Source organism: Paroedura picta, chromosome 9 (genome assembly GCF_049243985.1).
Source record: "Paroedura picta isolate Pp20150507F chromosome 9, Ppicta_v3.0, whole genome shotgun sequence".
Classification (NCBI taxonomy): domain Eukaryota; kingdom Metazoa; phylum Chordata; class Lepidosauria; order Squamata; family Gekkonidae; genus Paroedura; species Paroedura picta.
The window spans coordinates 45,774,068-45,797,378 of record NC_135377.1 but is presented as its reverse complement, the minus strand read 5'-3'; the positions used below and the strand labels follow the sequence as shown (position 1 = coordinate 45,797,378).

At 40.4% G+C, this 23,311-nt stretch overlaps 1 protein-coding gene across 6 annotated transcripts in view; it reads left to right on the top strand.

The window, feature by feature from the left end:
* The window catches only part of GREB1L (GREB1 like retinoic acid receptor coactivator), a 169,947-nt gene extending 147,229 nt beyond the window's left edge, over positions 1-22,718 (top strand). For all 6 annotated transcript variants that reach the window (XM_077352631.1, XM_077352634.1, XM_077352633.1 and 3 more), the window contains 10 exons: positions 2,705-2,860; positions 2,951-3,090; positions 4,081-4,242; positions 6,203-6,407; positions 7,988-8,153; positions 8,519-8,746; positions 10,966-11,107; positions 14,460-14,660; positions 15,402-15,540; positions 16,597-22,718. In XM_077352631.1, the coding sequence (XP_077208746.1) occupies positions 2,705-2,860; positions 2,951-3,090; positions 4,081-4,242; positions 6,203-6,407; positions 7,988-8,153; positions 8,519-8,746; positions 10,966-11,107; positions 14,460-14,660; positions 15,402-15,540; positions 16,597-16,760 (1,703 nt within the window). In that variant the 3' untranslated portion in view covers positions 16,761-22,718. The remainder of the gene's footprint in view (positions 1-2,704; positions 2,861-2,950; positions 3,091-4,080; positions 4,243-6,202; positions 6,408-7,987; positions 8,154-8,518; positions 8,747-10,965; positions 11,108-14,459; positions 14,661-15,401; positions 15,541-16,596) is intronic.
* The last annotated feature ends 593 nt before the right edge of the window (positions 22,719-23,311 follow it).

The window sequence follows — 23,311 nt, the reverse complement described above, 5'->3', positions numbered from 1 at the left end:
CCAGAGTTAAGAGTTTTTCTTAGATATTCATAAAAAAACGGAGTGCCATTCTTATCTTACTTAAGTGGGAGCTGAGCTTGGCTGGAAGAAAAGCAAAGTACTGCAAATGCTGTGTCTGTCAGGAGAGTAGATAGCCAAATGGCATAATTAGGGTTCTTTTGCCCAGCCCCCAGTTAATCACACTGAGAGAAAAACCTTTTGCATATTTTTACTGCAGAAGAAATAAAGACACAGGGGAGTTCCCAAACCTGCGCAGAGAATAATAGGATTGCATAGTATTAAATACCTGTTCCTTGGAGGCTGGGAAAGATGATATCCCTTGCAGGATGAGCTGATGGCCTGGGGTCTCTACTTCCCCATTCACCTCCCTGGAACACCCTAGAGCCATTACACCAGCCTTCCAGGAACTGCTGACCGGGATCCGAGTCTCTGCCTGGCATCAATTCCAGTCCCCAAGGTTTGCATATTGCAATGGCTTACTCATGCCTTCTGGCCTTGGTGCACATGTTAAGACCAGCTTGACCCTGCTCAAAACATTCCCTCCTCTGACTTATGGGAAGCTACATTCTGGAGAGGAACATCCCGCTCTCTTGATAAGAACCAAGGGTCAGAAACAGTCAAACTAATATTAAGAACTATAGTCAATTTCTAATAACTGTATGATTAATCAGAAGATTGCAATCATTTTCTTTACCACCATACCATCAGAGTGGGCTGCCTGTAGGCCAAGAACACTGTCATTGTTGCCAGCATACATCTGAGCAGGAACAAAAGGCATGTTGTTCTGCAGCATGAGAAGTTGGGCCCTAATTGCATCACATTGCTCTAGGTCATTCTGGGAAGGGCTGTAAGGATGCATTCCAAGGGTAAGCATAAAGGAGTGGGACCCTTGTTTTGCATAGTAGGCTGTGCTGATTTTGTGTCATTGTGGCAATTGTGTTTTGGGAGAATCTGGGGATGGGGGGAAAGAAGAGCACTTAATGTAAGTGTACAAAATGGTCTCCCTCCAAGGCTTACTCACTCTTGTTAACAAGCTCATATTCCTTATTCATCTTTGAAATCCCTGATGTGGATGCAAATAGCTTAGGCAATCCACTCTAATGAACCTTCCTGGTAAACTGCAGGCCATTACCTATGAGCAATGTATTCTCAAGGCTTAAAGACATTAGTTTTTTTTAAAGAGAAGGCAGTAATTTCTCCCACTGCAGACCCCTACTTTGCCCCTATAGCCTTCCTGAGGGTCCACTGACTCCATGATTTTGCAGATATCTGCCTGATCTCAGGACTGATTCTCTTGACATCTTGTCAACCTTCCTAATGTACCATTTTTTTTCCGGGCCCCTGCTAAATGGCAGGCAAGATAGCCATGAACTTAACAATTCTTGAGAATACCAGTATCTTTACTGAAGGAAGGATCTATGTGGTATGCAAAGTAAGACACAAATAGATCTGTTTCTGTGCAATGGAAATTGTAACAGTTATGCATAGATAATTTTTTTCATAAACATACACTCATTTACAAACAACCTGTCAGAACCCTTTTCTCAAGGCTATTCTTCTGGAATAATAATGTGGAAGTAATAACATTGGGGTCCAAAATTGCATATTTTGCTAAGAATGTATGATAAAATGAATTTTTCTAGTTATGTAAATTAAAATCAAATTCTCCTTGATAAGTAATATTTGTAAGAAGTAACAAGGAATGTTTTTGAAGATACGCCATTGAAGCTAAGATGAGCAGTCCATAATGTGAGTTTACGAAAATATTCTAAGTCTTGAGAGCCAGTTTGGTGTAGTGGTTAGGAGTGCAGACTTCTAATCTGGCATGCCGGGTTCGATTCTGCACTCCCCCACATGCAACCAGCTGGGTGACCTTGAGCTCGCCACAGCACTGATAAAACTGTTCTGACCGAGCAGTAATATCAGGGCTCTCTCAGCCTCACCCACCCCACAGGGTGTCTGTTGTGGGGAGAGGAATGGGAGGCGACTGTAAGCCGCTTTGAGCCTCCTTCGGGTAGGGAAAAGCGGAATATAAGAACCAACTCTTCTTCTTCTTCTTCTTCATATATCTCTGTGTGCCAGCCATGGTCATCAGGTTGCCACTTACTGGTTGCCCCCCCACCCCACCAAGGTTGCTTTCCTGGCATTGACCACAGTCTGTACATTTCCTGTCTTACCTCCCACTGTTTGGAAGAGGATCCTCAAAAAGCTGAGTGCCATCTCTAGAAGTGTTAGGAGCCACATCAAGGCCATTTTATTTGCCCTAGGAATTTTAATGAGTGTAGGTTGCAAGCATATTTTTAAGGGAGAGATTAGTTATTCAGGCCTTAATTGTGTTTTATGTGTTTTGAATTTGAGATTGTAAGCCATCTTGAGCCATAGGGGTAAGTGGTGTATAAATATTTATATAACTGACTGAATATCTAAAAAGGTGTTCTATCCACAAATATTTAGGGCATGATATGGGAGATAAGAAATGCATATGGCCATTATTGTTACAATCCTAGTGGAATCTGGATTTTATACCAGTGATGATGATAATGTTGGTAAATTTTGTCATAAAAATAAACTTGCTAGGTCCTTTCCAAAACTGTCCATCTCTATAGAATTTCTGAAAGTACGAATTTGATGTTCATAAAGACTTTTAGAAAAGCACTAGTAAATACTATGATTTTTATTTATTTACAACTCTTAATTTTTTGAGATTATACGGAGGTTAATGAAATTGCACAAACCAACACTGATCAGTGGCCTGATATTGAAATCATCAGTAAAACTGCTTTTGACTTCAGCGTACATGATCCAAAGTATGCCTTCATGAGCCCTGTGTATACGGAGCACTTGCAAAGAATAAAGCAAGGTAAGTGAAAACTGATTTTATTACTGCTACTTGACAATAATTCATAGAACTTCGCATCTGTTAGCTTTCCTTCTTTATCTTTGTCTATAGAGCCAAACAAAGAAACCAAAATGAATGACTCCAGAAAACGAAATACTGTCTCTATGATGTTGACTAAGTATGCAGCTTACAATACATTTCATCACTGTGAACAATGCCATCAGTACATGGATATAAATCCTTCAGTTCAGGTAAGTCCTCTGTAGACATTAATTACATCTTCTAAAGGTTTTGTTTAGGGCATTTTATCATTTCAAGAGTTTGGCCCATTTAGTAGTCATTCTGTTTCTCCGTGAACTTCAGGATGTGGTGTTCTGTAGCATCCCTAACTGAAATGTCTCCAGGCCTTTACCAAAATGCAGTTTCAGAGATTCTTTGGAAAAGCAATGATTATTAAACTTGTGTAGAGTTTATAATGTTCGTTTGTCTTCAAAGGACAGTTGATATAATTCATTATGCTCTGGTCTTCATAATCCCCTGAACCTTTGATGACTTATTATTCTGTTCATACACTAATTTCAAGGACCCTATTGAGGGCCAAATGACAAGAGAGAGGAAAAAACTATGATAACATCCAAGATATATAGTTTAGCCTCATTAGAGGTAGAACACAAGCACCAATACTCAGTCCTGTCTTTTTTCCCTATTGGAGAGGGGATTTTTGGTTGGAGAAGTAATAGAGCTAACTACTTTTTCCACAGCACCATGGACCGAGACTACTTCACTCTGTTCTATAGCTGCTTTTCTCAGCTAAATAATATGTTGGGGAATCCAGTTATGGATCCCCATTTGGGCCTTGAGAAGCATTCCCTAATATTTGCCTTGCCAGTATTTGGTATAACCAGGTAATTCCCCCCATTACACAGAGCTTGGCCTTCTGAAAAGGCTATCAGCATATCAGATATGTTGTTATGGCCCCTATATTTCTAGGAATGTAAAGAGCATTGCCCTTGTTACAAACTATGGGCCTGTGTAAGAAGAAAGAAAAATAAATTAATCACACTAAACAGCTTTCAAGAACAAATTCATGGAAACTGGACCAATTTAGGCATTCCTTGAAACTGCGGGTTACTTTTTGTAAAAGTTAATCCAGAGGTGTTGAGTGCTGTCACATTCGGCCATCACAACCCAAATTATGCCTCCTTAGTGTGTTACAGTTTCTTTCTCTCCTTTGCATACAGATGTCTGACTCCACACTACATGCATTTACATTCTCGTCTTCAATGTTAGGAGAAGAGGTTCAGCTTCATTTTATAATTCCTAAGTCCAAAGAGAGCTATTTTGTCTTCAGCAAGCAGGGCAAGCATCTGGAAAGCATGCGTCTTCCTCTTGTGTCTGATAAGGTAGGTTAAGTCTATTCAGCCTGCATAAAACATATCCTGGCCTTCTTAACCCCCTCAGCCGACTACCCCAGACTGGAAATGGGTAAATAATGGGAAAAGCTAAGAAGGAGGAAAATGGAGGGAGGCTATAAGCTTCGAACCACCATGGTCTCAACCAAAGGCCTGGAAGAAGAATGCTGTCTCGCGTGCCCTGTGGAACTTTGACAACTCAATCAGGCCTCAGATCTTGGCTGGCAGCTCATTCCACCAGGTTGGAGCCAAAGCTGAAAATGCCCTGGTTCTGGTCAATACCAGGGGATGTCCTTGGGGCTAGGGATCACCAGCAAATTGGTGTTCTCAGAGTGTAATGCTCTCCGTGGACATATTAGGAGAGACAGTCACTCAGATATGCAGTGCCTAAACCACATAGGGCCTTGAAGGTCAATACCAAAACCTTGGACCTGATCTTGAACTCCACTGGCAACTAATGAAGCAGTTGGAGGGCAGATCAAATATATGCCCTTCATGGAGTTCCAAGAAGGACATGCATTGCTGCATTTTGTTCCAGCTGTAATTTTAAGGAACTTGAATAACACATTGCTGCTAGCATGATAACTTTTTAAAAAAGTGTTTGCAAACCCTCTGGATAGGAAAAATGCAATACTTTATCAACTTAAAAAAAAAACCCTAATACTTGCAGAGCCTCCCTTCTGTGTAAAAGACAGGTGATTCTATGCTGTTATGCTAATTGGTCCCATGTGATCATCAACAAATGAAAAGGATAACTGACCAACTCACCCAAGTCCTTCAGCTGAGCTTCCTCCCCCCCCCCACATAAGAAATGGCTCCTGCTGATAGCATCCTGCGAGGAAATAAATTTTGTAAAATAAAGCAGATTTGTGTGGGTATGGAAACAGCAAGTTATTAATGGTTTGTGCACAAAGAGGACAATGTCATGTGTAAGCATCAGAAAATACCAATTAGGTGGCTGAAACATTGGACATTCTTGGTGTGGAACCAGACACACCATTAGATTCAAGTGGGTAGCCCTGTTGGTCTGAAGTAGCATAACAAAATCAGAGTCCAATAGCAGCTTTAAGGCCAACAAAGATTTATTGACGGCGTGAGTTTTCAAGTGCATGCACTCTTCCTCAGACTAAATGAACAACCATAATAAAATCTCCTTTTATGGAATGCTGTAGAAATGTGCAACCTATTAACAAATCCCATTTCAGCAGTTTCTTTCTAGAGTCTCCCTTTATTACCCACCTGGAAGTCAGTTCTTTAGCAAAAGAACATCAAAGTGAGGCTGTACCATCAGGTACTGTCTTCGATGGAGGTGCATTGTCCACACATCTGCAGTTAGCACATCTGTGTTTTGGGAAGGGGGTTTTAACCACTATTCCTTGTTTTTTTAAGTTTCAATATTTTTCTGAAATCTGGATTTGTAGAAACATTTCTCCCCTCTGAACCTGACTCGGTTTACTGGCTATCAGTCTGCACTGGTGGGGGGTAATGCCAAATTCTTTGGGTATGTCAAGGTATATTGATCCTTTTGTGTGGGAACTGTCCTGTTTTTCCTGTAGAGTAGAATGGTTTGTGAATGACAGCATAAATCATTGCTATCAGCACTGCTTTTTGCAGTCATGGTTCTATTTGATTCTTATGGGGAAAATTTAAAATGCTATAATTGGCAACACAACTGAAATCAGAAACCCCAGAGTATGGGAAGAAAACTTTACCCACTGTCAGTTGCCTTTCTGATAGCAGTCATACATTGTTCCTATGAAATTCAGTTGGAGCCATTGTGTTTTTTTATGGTAAATAGAAAAGGAAGTGAAAAGACTTGAGGAACAGAAACATAGGGCACTGCCTCCATTTGGCAGGATACTTGTTTTACTGGTGTACATGTGGCCCTTCAGGAGAGAGGGATGTATTCCATGACCAATCATGACAGTGATTTTTTTTCTTCTTCCAATAGAATGTGAATGCAGTGAAAAGTCCTATTTTCACTCCTTCAAGTGGACGTCATGAACATGGCCTCTTGAATCTGTACCATGCTATGGAAGGTGTGAACCACCTCCATCTCCTAGTGGTGAAGGAATATGAAATGCCACTTTACCGCAAGTATTGGCCCAATCACATTATGCTGGTTTTGCCAGGCATGTTCAACAATGCTGGAGTTGGTAAGTGAGGCAAAATGAGAGTCCAGAATTCAAGCTTTTCTCTTGTTTCTGGGGGAGAGAGAAGAGAATGAGATGGACAGACAAAGTGGTCAGGATCTCTCTGCATTCTCCCTCTAGGGGGCGAGGGCATCCCTTGGGTGATTTCCCACCAATCCATCAGGGAGGCAGGACTTATTCAAAAGTTCTTCTTCCTGTCATCATCATGTGGGAGTCACCCTTGAATCAGTTTGTTTCCTGCCTTTGACTAGGGAGGTTGTGGAGATCAGCACTGTAGACCTGAGCTTTGATTTTGGCAATTTTGTGGCGTGATTGTGTTTGTATGGTGTCTGGTCATATTCGTGGAGTGTTTGGCAGTTTGTCTTGTTGTTTGCCACAAGACTAGTGTGGGCAGACCGGCACAGCTGCTAAAAGCGTGCATGCTTTGTTTTACCCACGGTGGCCATTTTAAGGGTTGCTTCTCAGCGCCCTTTGTTTCAATCGGCACAATGGATTGGGAGGATGACGTTTTACTCTCAGAAGGCGAACTAGAAGCTCCAATTGTGCCAGAGGACCAGGCACCAATGAACTCCAATTCTGTGAATTAGACTAGGCTAAGAGGGACTTGAGGGAGCAAGCCTAAGCAAATCTACTCAGAAGTAAGTTGTGTAATTCAATGGTACTTACTCCCAGGAAAGTATCTTTAGATTTGCAGCCTGAGATCACTCATCATGGCTGAGTAGGGATTTGAATCGAGATCTCTCCATCCCTGTTCTGCTATTTTTAGCAGTGCAGTACACAATGCAAAACTAGCTTATTTTCCTGGTAAGCCATCCTAACTCCCCCAGAAAAGAAAAAAAATGGGACATCTTACATTTGCCAATAAATTTACAGTTATGTCCAGTTAAAAAAAGTGGGGGGGGGTTAAATATATTTAATTCAGGTTTTCCTGCCTCTTGAGTAAATACTAAACTACTTAATTTACTTCACAGTTTTCCTTGTATATGCCTTTTGATATATGGAGATCAAATATCCAATACAGTCTTGCTTAAATCTGATGTTTGGTATTTGATTATTGTGTCCTCATCAGACAGCAAAACAGTTTTTACAGTGCATTATGAAATAGGGGTGCAAACTGTAATGGGTAGATCAATCAAATAAAAATGTTGGTGATTAATTGGTGAGGGATTAATTTAATTACCACTGCTGAGCATGGAGGGCATTTCTGTTTAAAACAATTTGCTTCTGACCTGAAAAACAAAATGTATTCCTTCTAATTGTACTTTGTAGCTTTTCTCAACTTAGAATTTTAACAAATTTAGACTTCCTTCAGAGACTTAATGAAAATTACAACTAATGCTTCAAATAATCCTTAAACCATTTGTATTGAATCTTCTCGAGGTGGATTCTGAGAAATGATTTATTCTGCAGTGAACATTTTCTGGGCAACCTGCCAATGTCCAGCTGGTATTGGCTTCCAGTAAACATATCCCCATCATCCTACTGCCAGGGGTTTATATCAGTCCCAACTGTTTTGTGTTAAGTAAAGAGGACTAGGGCCTTTAGTCTACTCTCTTTCACGTAATCTCCATTATATGTCTTAGGTGCGGCCAGATTCCTTATTAAAGAGCTTTCTTACCATAACTTGGAACTGGAGAGAAACCGACTAGAAGAGCTAGGAGTCAAGCGTCAGTGTGTCTGGCCTTTCATCGTTGTTATGGATGACTCTTGTGTCTTATGGAACTGCCATAGTGTCCAAGAACAATCCAGGTAATCAGTAGCTCCTAACTTAAGAGGGTCATGGATTGGGGCCCAGCAGCATTTTGAATCAATGCAAGGTTTTGGAAAATTGATTTGGCATACCGGTGTGCAGATTTTTTTTACAGTTTTGGTGTCTGACAATAAAGAAAGATTTAAAGACCAAAGGAAAATCATATCTATTATAAACTGAAGTGTTGTTAGTACCACTCAGTAATTGTTCAGAACTGCTATTTAAAAACTGAAAATTTGACTGTGTATAACTTAAAATGATGTTACATTAGATTTATACTTGTAAGAGCTTTAGAAAACCACAACTTTTATTTCTGAATGCAGCAGTGATCTAGTACAGTATGTTTTACTTCTACTTTTCGTAGTCAGTCCACGGATCAAGGAACAACCAGTAGAAATGTGTCTTTGAAAAGTGTCCTGCAGCACATTGAAGCCACGCCAAAAATTGTTCACTATGCAATACTAGGAATTCAGAAATGGAACAGCAAACTGAATTCCAGGGCACCCAAAGCTCCCTTTTCGAGGTGCCACATCCATGACTTCATTCTGCTCAACGTAGATCTGACTCAAAACGTGCAATATGATCTAAACAGGTAGGCAATGCAAGTGTTTTGCTGCCACAGGCTCGAATTCTTAGGTATAAGGCATTCTGTGCCCATCCCTGCAAACTGATTTCTTTTAAAAATAAAAATGAGGCTTACCAAAAATATGTAAGAAAGGCACCATCAAGAGAGACATCCAAATTACTCCTGATATCATGTTCTCTCATGTAGAATTTGGCTGTTTTGAAGTATTTTTTAAAAAATAGAAAAATGTTGCCAGTAAGTCAGGCGGATATTTGAGTGTGACTCTAGTTGAAGGAAGGCTTAGTTGCAGTTGCACTGCAGTTGTGCAGTTCTGGAGGCCTCACTTCAAGAAGGACATAGATAAAATTGAAAGGGTACAGAGGAGAGCGATGAGGATGATCTGGGGCCAAGGGACCAAGCCCTATGAAGATAGGTTGAGGGACTTGGGAATGTTCAGCCTGGAGAAAAGGAGGTTGAGAGGGGACATGATAAGCCCTCTTTAAGTATTTGAAAGGTTGTCACTTGGAGGAGGGCAGGATGCTGTTTCCGTTGGCTGCAGAGGAGAGGATACGCAGTAATGGGTTTAAACTTCAAGTACAACGATATAGGCTAGGTATCAGGAAAAAAATTTTCACAGTCAGAGCAGCAGTGGAATAGGCTGCCTAAGGAAGTGGTGAGCTCCCCCTCACTGGCAGTCTTCAAGCAAAGGTTGGATACACACTTTTCTTGGATGCTTTAGGATGCTTAGGGGTGATCCTGCATTGAGCAGGGGGTTCGACTAGATGGCCTGTATGGCCCCTTCCAACTCTATGATTCTATGATACTCAAGAACATTTCCTACCCAAAATTCTCTGCAAAAAGTTTAGCAATAGGACAAACTACAAATAATATTTTGATACTGCATTGAGATCCGTTTGCACATGTGATTTACAGTTGCATTAGGGAATCACTTGGTCAGTTTGAAATTTGCAGGGAATCGGAAATGGTTGATCCAAAGAGCAAGCTTATGCCTCTAAATGTGTTCATTTAAACCTATAATGCCCTTTACCATCTAGGGTCAAAATACCTACAAGAGCATCTCTCCCTATAGGATCCTTTTCATCAGCTTAGATTTCCTCAGTAGGCTCTCTGCCACCCTGTTGGCGATAGGGCTCATGCCTTCTCAGGCCTTACAGATAAGGCATGGGAATTTCCAAATTAATTGGTATTGGGGTTTCCCCCCTTATATTTGATTCTTTTTAATGTCCTTTATGACTGATTGTAATCAGTTTGAGAACTCACAAACTCATCTCAGATTTGGAAGTTGAGGTCTGAACTCAACAGAGTCCTTCCTTCCTTCCTTCCTTCCTTCCTTCCTTCCTTCCTTCCTTCCTTCCTTCCTTCCTTCCTTCCTTCCTTCCTTCCTTCCTTCCTTCCTTCCTTCCTTCCTTCCTTCCTTCCTTCCATATATAGCCTTGCCCGTTTCAAACTACCTTTGGCACTACTTTGCTTGAAGTTACTTTTAATGGCTTTTGCCAATGTACAGCTTTTCGTTCCCTTACTCTAGAGTTATAGGATTTCTGGTCTCAGTGTGAATATTCATAACTAATAAATAACTATTAAGATCAGAAATGAGAAGGCATAGTACAAGTTGCAGATATTTGCCTTCATTCAAACACTTGATAAGAAAGCCAACTTGGGAAGTGGAGGCCTCTAATCTGGAAACCCGGGTTTTATTCCTCATTCCTCCACATGCTGGGTGAAAGAGATTGTCTACATGGCTGTCAAGTCCCGGAAGGGACATGTTGTTTTGGAGTGCCCAGTTTTCTCCGTACAATGAACTGCAATTCAGTTCTACTTGTCAGATGTAAATTCCAAATGCAGTTCAAAGTCCATTATTATAAAGTAAATGCTATCACAAAAGGATCCTATTAAATTTGCTAAGGTGGGAATAGGCTCCAAATAAATAGTCACTTTTAAAAATACAGCCATATAACTTTGTATATTTTATCCTTGATATTTATTCTCTCTGGACTGTGATTTACTGAGTCTGAGTCAGCCAGCTGGTTGACCTTGGGCGAGTTACAGTCCTGTTAGAGCTGTTCTTACAGAATAGTCCTGCCAAAGCTTTCTCAGCCCCACCTACCTCTCTGGGTGTCTCTTGTGGGGAGAGGAAGGGAAGGTGATGTTAAGCCACTTTGAGACTCCTTCAGGCAGTGGAAAGTGGGGTCTAAACAATTCTTTTTCTTAACTGTTCAATTGTTTAGATATTTCTGTGAAGATGTAGACTTTAATCTTAGAACAAACAGCAGTGGACTGCTTATCTGTTCCTTTAACAACTTCAGTCTCATGAAGAAACACATCCAGGTTGGAGGGCAAAAGGATTTTGCTGTTAAGCCTAAAATAATGGTGAGTATTACCTTAATAACATTGTCTTGTGACATTAAAATGTTGCCCTTTACTCCATTCCTGTGTTAGATTGCTAATGGAGGAAAAGGTGAATTCTAGTGCCTGAATCTCTCCAGGGCATACTGCTGGTAACAATTCCTTTAAAAAAAAAACTCACAAAAGATCTGAAAACAATTTAAATGTGTTCTATGACCTGCAATAATTTAATTTAAATCGAATCCACTTTTTATTTTTTAAGTTTTACTGTGGATACAAAGAAATATTTGCTTGCATAGAACTATCAGTATTTGAGAAGAAAATCCAGGTATGCTTGTCAGTTAACAGGTTTCTTATCAGTCTTGGAATATAAAGATTTGGATGTTTGAACATGTGTAGATACACAGAGAGAAAGAGAGAGGGAGAACATAGGACTGCATGTATTCTAGAATGAGAAATTATTTCATTAGTTTAGCTTTCATTCTAGCATTTTCCAAACTGATCCACGAGTGAGTGGATGCATGCTGTTTTCATGTGTATTTGTTGATGGTGCTGAAAGCTAGAGGAGGTTAATAGTCCTTGGGAGAAATAATTTATTGTGTTCCTTGGACTGATGCCATCCTACACTTAAGTTCCCTTGTGATATCATGTGCTGGTACACCAATTTGTATAAGAATGGTATTCACAAACCAAGTTTCTTGGTTTTCTTTTTAATCAATGGTAACATTAGACTTTGTAGAGCTCTGTGTTTTATTTACTAGTGGGACATTGTTCCATTATTTATGTCAGTATTATTAACAAACAGCTTAAGCTGCTAGGCACTTGACAGTGATTAAAAGGCTAGATAGAACTGTCCACATTTTTATGATCAACTGAAGTTTGGAATACATTAGGAAGGAAGAAGAAATTAATTTTCATTTGAGATCAGGATAGATGAGAGGCCTCTTCTTCAATCCCATTCCAAATCATTACCTCAGCTCCCCCACCTAATTTGATCAGAACTGTATTTATACGCTTGCTTACTTTGCTTCAACACACAACACTATGTTCATCTTCATGTCTTCTGTGCAGTCCCACATGGGACTGCCTGAAGGCAGATCTGCAGATCTGCTGTGGAGAAGTTTTACAAGCTTCTAGAAAAGCAAAGCAGAGTGCTCCTTCTTTCCTCATCAGAGAGGTTCAAGCTCTGTTCCGACCCCAATGATTACGTAATGAGGGGAGGCATTTTTTCCTCAGTCCTTTTTCTGTTGCCGTGGAGAAAGGACACTCTATAGCTTCTACCAACTTACATCAGGTTGTCTCTCTCTTTTCCTTCAAGTATTGAATTTACTTCAAAAATGGCTGTTTAAAGATGCATATTAACTGAGACATAGTAATGGCACAAAACGACAATAATGACAAATGCCTACCGTGTGGGGGGAAGGCCATAACACAACTGTATGTAAGACCTGTTATCTCTTCACTCCCAAGTTGAAGCAGGAGAGGGCCCTGTGGGAGCAGTCGTTTGGGGTGCTCAAGCAGCATTCCCCCCAAAAGCAGACTAGAACTGCCTCAATAGCCTCTGGGCCAATTGTCCACCCTACTGTTCTGCTGGCCTCTTTGGCCCAGCCTCAAAGAGCAGCCTCCAAGCTGCCAGTGAAAAGGTGGGGAAAGAAATTGAAGCATTGGGTGTCTATTAGCTTTCCAGACTTCAAAATTATCCACTATCTCTAAACCAGCTGCAGTCAACTTCAACAAAGTTGTATGCCAACCTTCAAAATCTCCAGTAACATGGCCACAGTCAGTGTCAATGTTACTGGCTCAGAGTTGAGTGTCTCCTTGATGTCACTCACTCTCACTGCCTTGACACTGATCCTCAATATTGGGTGAGCTCTCAACATCAGCTTTGCTGCCAGGGCACAGGTTGAGTTCACTTCAACACCAGAGGCCAGCCAATCCAGATTGGAAGACAGCCTTTCTCAACTGTTTTACTGCTGAGAAAACCCCTCAAACATCTGTTTGGCTTCGAGAAACCCCAGTAGTGGCTTGATCATGCAGAATATGGTCGAGTAGCATCACTGTGTACTTGCCCACCTGAGGCCCCTCTCCTTCCCACCGCCTTCAGGACCATCATTGGGCAACACAACCACGTATGGTCATACCACCTGATAAATGTTTAATAAATTAAAAAATATATAAAACACTAACTCCCACTCATTCAGGAAACCCTTCCAGGGCCATCAAGAAACCCCAGAGTTAAGGGGATATTTGACGTATGTACTTCAGTTTGGGCAAAATCAGCTTCTGGCCAGGCCTCCACCAAGAAGGTTGATAGGAATGGAATTTCTATTATATCAACCACCTGCAAATTCATTATTTAGAGAAGTCTTTGAATCTAAGCAGAAGGCTGCGATCCACTCAAACCCTTTGGATAAATAGGGCTGAAAGTTAGATTTCATGGTTTGAAAGATTTATACTTCTGGGTCCATGAGCCTGTGTATTGCCAATTTTTAAGCTATGGACAGTTTCAGGTAGAATCAGAATACCTTTATTGGCATACAATTACAACCATTTCAGGTATATTTATGGGAATACATATCCCAGTATATTGGTCATATTTCTAACAAAGACAATGAACAAGGCAAAGCCTTCCAGTTGGAAGTAATTAGATTGGATTTAAGAGCAACTCCTCACCTCCCATCACATTGCTGATGCCTGCAGCAGAAGTATGGTCTCAGCCATCATCTTTCAGTGCTATACTCGTCTCCAGACTTTGGCCCTCTCCCTAGGTATGAGTTGAAAACTTCTCCTTCAAGGGGAAGTCATTGTTGAGCAAGCAGATAGACACAGTCCTGGACAGGATTCAGAATAATAAAGTGATGGCAATGTCACTTACTGGATAACTGTCCTCCACCACTAAGCCTGGTTATTTCCCAAGCTATAACTATCAACTCCAGTATGGACAGCCTTATAGATTTGCTCCCACCTTTTTATAGGCCTCCCTTTAATGCACAGGATCAGGAGAAGCAGCAACAGCACAGACAGAGGGAGCATAAGGGAGCCCAGTCCCTAAGGATCTAACCCAAAGGGGAGAAATACACAATGACAGTTTGAACAATTGTAGTATGTCGACAGGCTGCCGTTTTTCTGGAAGAGTTGGAACCTGATTACACAAGATGTTTGGGTACTGAATATAATACAGTTCAGTTATGTTTTCGGAGTTTAAAACTGCCTTCTTCTCCTTCATTCTCACTCACACCCTACTGCCTTCAGTGAAAGTTTACAGTGAGACGTTTCTGAGCTCCTAAATATAGGGACCATTGAGACAGTTCCTGTCTAATATTTGAATTCTGGGTTCTACTCTATTTCAGACCTTTACTTCTCATTTTCTCTGTAGGTGTCCGAGAGCTTGACTCCAATAATGCCTCTTCAGTATGTTTGTGCTCCAGACAGTGAGCACACACTTCTGGCAGCTCCTGCTCAGTTCCTTCTAGAAAAGTTCCTTCAACATGCTACGTATAAGCTTTTCCCAAAGGCCATCCATAACTTCAAGAGCCCTGTCCTTGCTATCGATTGCTACCTGAACATTGGGCCAGAGGTACATATCTAGAATTGCTACAAATCATGATTCCTTCTTCTCCCCTCCCCTTCTCCCCTCCTCATTCCATGTATATTGATTTTACATGAGTTTCTGTTTGTGAAGAATTATTTTTATTACTCGTATAAACTTTGATTAGTCATCCATAGATTCTCTCACCTCTTGTAACATTTATTCAATTTTTATGGTTTTTCTGGATTTACTGCATGAGCTATCCATGACATTGTTTTAAATATTCCTTCTTTTTCATATTTTCCACTTTGCTTTGTTTTTTCTTTTACAATCTTTATGTAATTCTGTTTTGGCTATTTATAAATTGCTGATAACTTGAATGCTGTTCTTCTTTTTTTTTTTTACTTGACTTGAGTTTTGTATTTTTCTTTCATCATTTTTATGTGAACATGTTTTATTGATACTTCCCTGCATTGTTATATGTTTTATTCTTTCTGGTTTCTCTGAATTTACTATATCAGCCTTCTATATTATTGTATTATTAGCACTACTTTTGTTGAATGTATCTATTGTTATAATTAATTTTCCCTCACTTTTAAAAGTCACATGCATATTATTATTTAGATTCCTACAATTAATTAATTCACTAGTATAAATTTTTATGAACAAAAGGCGTTATGAACAGTATTTGCAGCTGTGCACCTTAAATGTTTTTGTTGAAGTTAGAAAGACCAAAATCTCCAATTTAAATAAGGTTATTCTCCCCCTCCCCCCTTATTGTTTGTTTAGGTAGCTCTCTGCTACATCAGTTCACGGCCACATTCTGTTAATGTCAACTGCGAAGGGGTGTTTTTTAGTGGACTTCTCCTATACCTTTGTGACTCCTTTGTAGGCGCAGACTTTCTTAAGAAGTTCAAATTCTTGAAAGGTAATGTGGTTTGTGTACTCAGCCTTTTGTGTTTTCATTTGATATGTTGGTTTTTTTAACAGGGTAGACTAGCCTAGTATGGACAGCACATATAAAAACTAATAAGAATAACAACATCCACAAAGTGCCTTTAGAATAATGGTATCTAGTGCCCAAGAGCTGGTGGTATGTTGAAGCCTCATATCTGCCCCAGACGCTCAGATATATGATGTTGCAGTTAAGCACGGTACACGTTGCTTTTCTATATGCACTCAGAATCACTTAAACGTAAATGCATTGAATATCTCTTAGTGATTGCTAAGATTTTTTTTCATTTCAAGATTCAGGTTTAGGATTCCTGTTGTAAATACAGGATAGGTAATATTAGTGAAAAATGTGTTGGATCCTGCAGATTCATTTTGTTAGAAGAGACGCTTTCTTCTGATGAAAGGAAAAGTGTGTCTCCATTGAAAGAAAGGGATCCAGGCACTATGTAGCTTTGAAACATTCAAACCTTTTTTTTCATGTTAGGTACAATATTACCTCTCTTTAGCACCTGAATGGTTGCCACTAGAAATAGAAAACTTACTTATATTTCTGTTGCTTTATGCTCATGCTGAGTTTTAATAACTTTTATGATTATTTTGTAAGCTTCCCCAGAAAAGCAGCACAGAAATTTTCCATATACATAGTCAAGATGTCATTGCATCACAGTCTATTATGGTAGACCGTTTACTAGCAGTTAATTACTGCAGCCTCGTGCACTGTTATAGATTATCTTGCTCTTTTTAATGCTAGCAGATGATTTATGCCTTTTCCAGGTACTTACATCTGTTCCTGTATTAATACAAGAATAAGGAGAATATAGAAACCAACGTTCAGTGCTAGACAAAGTAGTCCGTGCTAGAGCAGATCCTATTTTCAGGAGCAATAGCATATTGTAGTAGTGCTAAGCTGAGCTCTACCTTAACTCAGTATGGGTTACTTTTAATATGCAAAAGGCCAAGATTTCAGCAAATTAACAGTTTGAAAGACCTATGGTATTCTAAACTTTTGTGTTTTGTTCTTTAACCTAAGGTGCAACCCTGTGTGTAATTTGCCAAGACAGGAGCTCTTTGCGTCAAACAATAGTCCGGTTAGAGCTGGAAGATGAATGGCAGTTTCGCCTTAGAGATGAATTTCAAACGGCTAACAGCAGTGACGATAAGCCACTCTATTTTCTTACTGGACGCCATATATAAACAAACAAAACAACAAAGAAGGAAAAGAAGAGAGCATGATGAGTTATATTGTGTCATTTTCCTTCTTTCTTTTAAAGTACAATCATTGTGGAGCAATGTGCAACCAATATTTATCTTCACTACTCTAAGGATTTCCCAAAATTCGAGTCCCATCTTTACATGTTTTTCTGTTCTTTTGTGATTGAAAGAACATGTTGATTCAAGTTAATTCCTTGAATTAACGGGGCACTGTTACAGAAGCTAACACAGAGGCATACATGCTGTGACTCATGGTGTGGTGAACAATATTTTGGTGGATGACGAGCTCTCCCGGTCTCTTTGTACTATGCTCAACAGGATAAAAATGACTTTTAGCATCAGCCAGTTTTAATGTGTTACATGAAATTCACACTGAGAATGTGGAATTATTTGAAGATAATATGCTGAGGAATGTTGTTCATTTCTCTTCAATTCTGTACTTTTGGTACGGTGTAACTCAGGGGTTTGAAATGACAAACGTAGATATTTGTGTTAGAAAATGTAATCTTTGTTCACTTTCTGTTCAGTGTTAGCTTAAGGTTTGTAATTTTATATATATTGACACTTGTTTTGGCAAAATTTCCACAGAAGTTTAACAAGTTTACTACATAAGCCTGAACAAATTAATGAATGTATGGTAGGCATCATGCAGGTTTGTTGAAAAATGTTTGTTTCACCCACTTGTGTTTCAATTATCGGCCTGAATTAACAGATTCAGATAGTCCACATTTGGAGGGAGGGGGTTGTTTAACCACTTTGTTTAACCTCTCCTCAACAAAAGATTGTTTTCTTCCCCTTTTGCAACATGTATGAAATTGGATTCAACAACAAACTAAGCACCAAGAAGATACCAGTTTCTAAAAGTATCTTAGCTTAAATATACAGTCTTCTCAGTGTATTTGAGCTTCACCAAAACCATTCCAGTCCCTCATACTAGCGGAGATGTCTTAAAGTAATCAATCTTCTAGTTTGTTTTACACACCAAATTGCCTGAATACTGTTTGCAGTTGGGTGCCTTTCGTTTGCACCAGCATTCTGATTCTCAGAGGAGATAATGTTGTTTTGAAATTTCACTGAGGTATTGCTGTTCCATGAAGGAAAAAATAGACTGTAGAATAGTCCAAATCAAGCCCCAAGCAATGACAGTTAATGGACATCCCTGAAAAACCCTTGCTTTATGAAGTGTTTTATATACCAGGAAAAGTTGGCCTTTTGAAATACTTAGATTCAGTCTATTTGAATGTAGGAACTGCACCTCTGCATGCAGTTTACTGGTCTCAATATATTTCTGGTTTTCTCATCTTTCAGCCACCACCACCAACATAAATTTACAGTGGCTTGCAAATGTATTAGCCCGTTCAGTGTTTGTCCTGTTTTGTCGCATTACAACCTGAAACTAGAGGAGGTAGTGGCCTGGATACTACAGTTCTCTATCTTAATTCTGGAGGATTTTAACATCCATGCAGAGCTGCCACCCTCTGGAAATGGGCTGGACTTGGTGTCAGCCATGGCGACACTAGGGCTCTCGCAATTTGTTGTTGGTCCAAGCAGGCCACACCCTGAATGTCATTTTCAGTGCAGGTTTGAATGTGGATCTGGTTTCAGCTGAGGCCGTGCCATGGTCAGACCACTATGCCCTGAAGGCCCAGCTAAGGCTACCACCCCCTCCTCAGTTGGGCGCAGAGCAGATTTTAGTTTGCCTGTGGATACTTATGGATCCAATTGGATTCCTGAATGCTATGCGAGACCCAATGCTTCCCAACACTTCTCTAAATGGTCTGTCAGCAACTGGCACAACAGAATGCTGGCTGCCATCGACAAGATAGCTCCCAGATGTCTTCTCTGTCCCTGTCTCAAGCAGGTCCCTTGGTACACCAAGGAGCTTCATAAGAAGAAACGGGAACTGAGACGACTAGATTGAGTCTGGAGGAAGGCTCATGATGAAGTTATGAGAACATCTTATAGAATGCAGTTAAGAGACTATGAGATGGTAGTGAGGTTGGTAAAATGCAAATTTTACTCCACTGAGTCGTCAAGTTGTCTGAAGCAGAGTCGTCTGAAACTCAACCCTTCAAAGACAGAGGTCCTGTGGCTGGGCAGGAAGGGTCCAAGTGAGGAAGTGCACCTATCCAACCTGGATGGAGGGCAACCTGGATGGAGTGCAGCCTACTTTGCCAGGATCCTGGGTGTGATTCTTGATGCCTCCCTCTCAATGGAGGCTCAGATCAAGATGGTAGCGCAGCTGGCATTTTACCATCTTCACAAAACCAAACCATTAGCGCCTTCCTTGGCCCTGGAACACCTAGCCCAGTGATCCATGCGATGGTCCCCTCTAGACTGGACTTCTGCAACTCGCTGTATGCAGGTGCGCCCTTATCTTTGATCTGGAAACTGCAACTGGTCCAGAACGCAGTTGCCAGGATCCTCACAGTAACACCTCAGCAGTCTTACATTCATCCCATCCTCCAGCAGCTGCACTGGCTTCCGGTTGAATTCCGGATCAGACTTAAGGTTTTGGGTATCATCTTTAAGGCCATACGCAGTCTGGACCCAGTGTACTTGAGGGATCGCCTCTCTGCCCACACCCCTCAAAGAACCTTGCGCTCTACCACCTCCAACTTCCTGGTGATCCCTGGCCCCAGGGAAGCTAGCTTACCTCAACCAGGGCCAGAGCTTTCTCCAGCCTGGCCTCCATCTGGTGGAACAAGCTCCCAGAGGAGATCAGAGCCCTAATGGAACTTGAACAGTTCTGCAGGGCTTGCAAAAAGGAGTTCCTCCACCAGGCATTTGGTTGAGGTTGACCTGAACCATCACTTCTCATTATGGTTGCCTAGTAACTCTCAAAGTGATCAGTGAGATCTCAGAAACTAGGCTTAGTAGGCAATTTTCTTAAAGATAGAGGTGATTTTCTAATTTTTGAAAAATTCTAATCCCCACGCTTGCTTTTTAGATTTTTGATTTTTTCCTGCAAACCTGGGGCTTCCTTTAGGTTTGTAGACAAATCCTGCCTGTTCCTGGCTCTGTTTTGCAGGGGTGGGGGTATGATCCATGCTTTATAGCCTGGTTCAGAGGTGATTTTAGTGTTATGTAGCTTAAACAAGCATTGAACTGTTCCAGAAGGAACTTCTTTGCACCAAAAATCAAAAGCCATGTAATGCTGTTTGTTCATTTGTACCAATATTTGGTGCAAAAATATGCTCAGTTGAAATTGTTTAGATACAATTGGGTCTTCATACTGCAGTTAATATTTAGATGGTGTTCACTTGCAACCCACCACCTGCTATTAATCAGATCGTTCTGGCTTCTCTTATTGTTATCCTATACCTTATTACTAGTTCTTCCTCACACCGTACATACCACTTTTTTTCCTCTCCAGATATTAAGTGTGGAAGTTGTTTTGTGAAAGTAGTTCTTCATCCAGTACATTGCATTTATTATGATCTCTACAGAAACTGTATACCTGCGACTTAAGAAGCACCTGCCAAAACTACATTTTAGAACAAAGTGTTAATCATGCAACTTTTTTACTTTCTGAAAGAGCTGTTTACAAATAATGAAAAACATAATATATTGAAGTTGAAAAGGAAAATAATGGTTTTCATACCTGTTGGTTTTATTATATCTTAAGTATAATGCTGTAAATGTAGCATATTTCAAATGAACAATTGTTTAGTGTAGGTTATTTAGGGTTTTTTGGTACCCATAAAGAATCTGCCTTATGCTTTAAAGCAGTGGTCTCAAACCTTTTTATCACTGGGGACCGGTCAACGCTTGACAATTTTACTGAGGCCTGGGGGGGGGGGGTGTAGTCTTTTGCCAAGGGACGTCACCATCACCACCTGAACCCCTGCTCCACTGACTTCCCGCCACCCACTGGCTGTGCAGTTCCATGCCGAGGGGGGGCCCCAGCTATGGCAGCCACCAGAGAGCACCAAAGGTGAGCCAGCAGTAGAGTGGCAGGGCAGCCCCTGATGCACCAGCCGGGGAGGAGGATGAGGAGGAGCCACGGCCCGGTCCTGGTCCCAGGACCTGGGGTTGGGGACAGCTGCTTTAAAGAATTTTAATTTGTATTTGGTAGAAGCTATGTAAGAGCTACAACTAGAGGAGTTATAAAGCCTGGGTGTTCATTTGGCAGTCTACAAGATGCTTGATGAATACCTGGGAGTTGTAGGGATAACTAGGGTGGTTTTGTTTTGTTTTTGCTAATTATGTTGGTTGAACTGAATATTTGCTTAACATGATTTAAATCTGTGAACATTTCCAAAGAGTTGCCATTTTATTGCAAATATAAAACTTTCAGAATCTTGTATATTTGATGTTTGCACTAAGTTCTTAAAATTTCCGGTGCTGAGACTTATAGACCCTTGGCCAAAAGGTACAAAAATAGTGATAGGCTATATACTAAACTAAGGTCCTTTTCACACAATCAGGGGTTCGGGGGACTAACTTCGTAGCAGACGGTTTGCACATCTTCCCTGAAGTGAATGCTTTTGAGCAAGCACTATTTTCTGTACATAGAAAAATGTAATACACCTAATTCTTTGTAAATATGTGATGGCAGGGGTATCACAAGCATTGGTGTAAGCTGCACAATTCCTTCACTCAGTCCTTACCCTTTACTTGATGGGCCATTTTGTGAGCATGCTCACATTTTTATTCCAAAACTCAGTGGGCAAGTACAAGTTTTATAAACAGGATCCCTCAGGTTCAACTGCAGACATCTCTTGTTAAAAATGTTTTAAGTAGCAACTGCTGGGAAATTATTCTTTCTGAGATCCTGGACACGACATGCAGTCAGAGTAGATAGCACTGAGCTAAATGGACCAAGCGTTTGATTTGGTATTTATTTACTTCGGTTCTCTCTAGTAGGCATCTAAAATGGGTTAGCTCATTCTCTCCTTGCCCCCACGAGTTAGGTTAGGCTGAATATATAAGACTAGCTCAAGATCACCCAGCAAACTTCCATGGGAAAGTGATATTTGAACCTGGATTTCCCAAATCATAGTCCTAAACTCTAACCTCTGCAACTTCAGGTGTTCACACTTTCAATGAAAAAAGTTACTTGGCAGGTTTCCACGAGTATACTTCCTGTTCATGGATTTATGTAGGAATGTGCATTTTCAGCCAGGAGTTCCACTATTTACTATTACTTCTTATATGATTGTGTGAAAAAACCTTAGATACATCTGCCTTCTATGTCAGAAAAGAACAATTCGAAATAAATATCACTGAGGCAAAGATGACTTTTGTGTGATTATCAAATGAAGCCTCTATTGGTAAAGTCTCAACAAACTCAGAAGGGTCCATGTGCTATAACAATGCTGTTCACTAACATGATAAGAGACCGGACAGAATGTGTTACCAAATCGGTATCTTTTTATTATTTTGGTTAAAGGTCTTGCAAACAAGGCAATGACATGAATGTATTAAAGAGGCCAGCATTATTTTACCTGTAGGCTTGTTGACGAGGTCACAGGTTAATACTGAATGTAATCTATAATTAGAATCAAACAACTCGTATGTCTGTAACTTATGCTTTTGCTTTTTGTGACCTCTGAAAAGAGGTTTAATGTTGCTTTCTTCGGCTGCTTCACACTTGACCATCTTCTTGCAGACAAAACCATTCTCTCCAGGGAAGGCGTACAAACTGCTTTGTTCCAGGCATCACTGGCTGCAGCTTCCCTGAGTATGTATGCATATGAAATACATGTGCAGCCTTCCTCTATGATGCATTTTTTCCAGCAGTGGATGCTCTTCATATAAGAAGTGCTTCAGGTTTTAAGCAGTCCTTAATGTAAAAATTCTCTTAACCAAAACTTGGTGAATTTAGCTTCACTAGTCAGTCTACCTCACATTTTATTGTTTGAACTGAAGATGTCTGCAGTTGTGGCTATAGTATGTTTATAATGTCTTTCATTAAATCCAATGAATGTTATCGTATTACCATTTAAGAGTCTGTTCTGTTTTTTAAGGAGGTATAAAGTATTGTTCTGTATCAAGCCTATATACATCACTGAAAAATACCATTTTTTCACTCTAATTATGTTATGCTAACCATTTTTTACTTGTGGCTTTAAATGCTTCTGCTACAGTACAGAGTTATCCTAAATTTCAGCCCATTAAAAAGAAATGGGGGGGGGGGATGAAGGGGAAAATTGATTCCAAATCAAGTAAGTTTTTCATTCCAACGGCCCATTCGGTATGTTTTAGTGCATCAACTGAGCTTTGTCATACGATTCTGCTACTTATCAATTATGAATATGGACAATCTGCAACCATGTGAATTTCTACATGGGGATTCTAGGAAGTGACTCATCTGGCGGTAGGACATGTTCTGTTCATTTGAAGAGCGAGTGCAGAATAGCTTTTCCCACCTGAGCTTCACAACTAGCTTGCAGGTCCAAGTCATAACAACATCCAAAAGTATCAGCTGAACACAAAGTTGTTGTTGTTTTTAGGTGCAAAGTCGTGTCCGACCCATCGTGACCCCATGGACAATGATCCTCCAGGCTTTCCTGTCCTCTACCATTCCC